The sequence below is a fragment of the Coregonus clupeaformis genome, chromosome 35, assembly GCF_020615455.1.
Source record: "Coregonus clupeaformis isolate EN_2021a chromosome 35, ASM2061545v1, whole genome shotgun sequence".
Lineage (NCBI taxonomy): Eukaryota > Metazoa > Chordata > Actinopteri > Salmoniformes > Salmonidae > Coregonus > Coregonus clupeaformis.
In genome coordinates this window covers 27,180,308-27,181,954 of record NC_059226.1, presented here as the reverse complement: position 1 = coordinate 27,181,954, position 1,647 = coordinate 27,180,308, and the positions used below count along the sequence as shown (strand labels likewise).

The 1,647-nt window shown below is 49.4% G+C and overlaps 1 protein-coding gene across 1 annotated transcript; it reads left to right on the top strand.

The window, feature by feature from the left end:
- The first annotated feature begins 490 nt into the window (after positions 1-490).
- Positions 491-1,400, top strand: LOC121551843 (tetraspanin-10-like). Its single transcript, XM_041864542.2, has 2 exons — positions 491-562; positions 966-1,400. Exons 1-2 carry the CDS (start codon positions 491-493, stop codon positions 1,398-1,400), a joined length of 507 nt encoding a protein of 168 aa, XP_041720476.1.
- The last annotated feature ends 247 nt before the right edge of the window (positions 1,401-1,647 follow it).

Here is a 1,647-nt window from a genome sequence, read left to right as displayed (position 1 = left end):
TACCATCTACCTACTGGGACAAACCTGGACCTGAGACCTACCATCTACCTACTGGGACAAACCTGGACCTGAGACCTACCAGCTACCTACTGGGACAAACCTGGACCTCCTCTCCTCTCCTCTCCTCTCCTCTCCTCTCCTCTCCTCTCCTCTCTCTCTCCTCTCCTCTCCTCTCCTCTCCTCTCCTCTCCTCTCCTCTCCTCTCCTCTCCTCTCATTTACATTTACATCATTTAGCTCCTATCCAGAGTGACTTACAAATTGGTGCATTCACCTTATGATAGCCAGTGGGACAACCACTTTACAATATATATATATTTCCTCTCCTCTCCTCTCCTCTCTGTCCTGTAGTCTCTTAAACTGACTGGAAGACAGGGGGAGAACCGCCTCTCACACATTGATTAGTTGAAAGGACAGGGGAAGAATATTTTCTGAGAGGACAGAGGGAGAACCGTTTCCTGGCAGCTAGGAAGATGAGGAGGTTCTAGTCCATGAGATGGTTTCGTTTTCCCTGGTTGAGGAGAGAGACCGCACAGACTGAGACCAGCCCACTCATACCAAAGGTACAGGAACTGTCTGTCTGTCTGTCTGTCTGTCTGTCTGTCTGTCTGTCTGTCTGTCTGACAACCTGTATGCTGTTAGTTATATACTCACTGTACATCATACTGAATAGAGTTTACAGTCCCTTCAACGTTGCAAGCATAGAAAAACAATCTAGAAAGCACTTGCAACCTTTAACCCTGTCAATTTGACTGGTAAACACACGGGTACACTCACAATGGCTAGCAGTCCACCCATTATGCCATTCTTGACTTGAATGGGGGGACCTGTTCTATAGATTATATTTCTATGGTTGAGAGTAGGCTAAACCTAAAGACAATGACCACTATAGACTGAACTTGATAAGTTGTTTTGGTCTCAGGGAAACCTAATTGTGTTTTGTCCATCCTGTATTCCTCTCTGAAGACAGACACAGATAGAGAGTTGTCAGGAGTCCTTCAGGGGAGTGAGGACAGCAGCACAGAAGAACAGGCTCCAGAACCAGGACCTAATGATGGACCAGAGAACCAGGGTAGAACCAGGGAGGTAGAACCCAGAGCCCATAGCAGGCCCTTCTCCCTGAGCGACTGCCTTCTCAAGTACCTCCTGTTCTTCAGCAACCTCCTCTTCACGGTGCTAGGCCTGTTGGTCCTGGCCCTGGGTCTGTGGGGCCTCATCAACAAGGAATCCTTCGCTCAGGAGAAAATAGGACAGATCAGCACCGACCCCATGCTGGTGTTTGTGATGCTGGGCTTGGTGCTGTCCACCCTCTGCCTGTCAGGCTGTGTGGGGGCTCTGAGAGAGAACTGCTGCCTGCTCCAGGTCTTCTCAGCCACGGTGATGGTCCTAGTAGTAGCCTAGGTCCTAGCGGCCATCTTGGCCTACAGCCTGCAGGGACAGATAGAGGGATACCTGAGGTCAGGTATGCTGGCTGCCATGGTGCGTTACCAGGATGACCTGGACCTGAGGTTCATCACAGATGAGATCCAGATAGGACTGCAGTGCTGCGGGGCCAACAACTACAGAGACTGGCAGGTCAACATGTGAGTGAGATGTGACTGACCAGACCACTGACATGATCAATCAATCAATCAATTTTATTTTATAT

Bases quoted from the DNA above. Each gene is read 5' to 3' on its own strand.
- LOC121551843 (XM_041864542.2), top strand. From the start codon at position 491: ATGAGATGGTTTCGTTTTCCCTGGTTGAGGAGAGAGACCGCACAGACT. The intron at 563-965 runs GTACAGGAACTG...TCCTCTCTGAAG, and splicing joins CCAGCCCACTCATACCAAAG to ACAGACACAGATAGAGAGTT.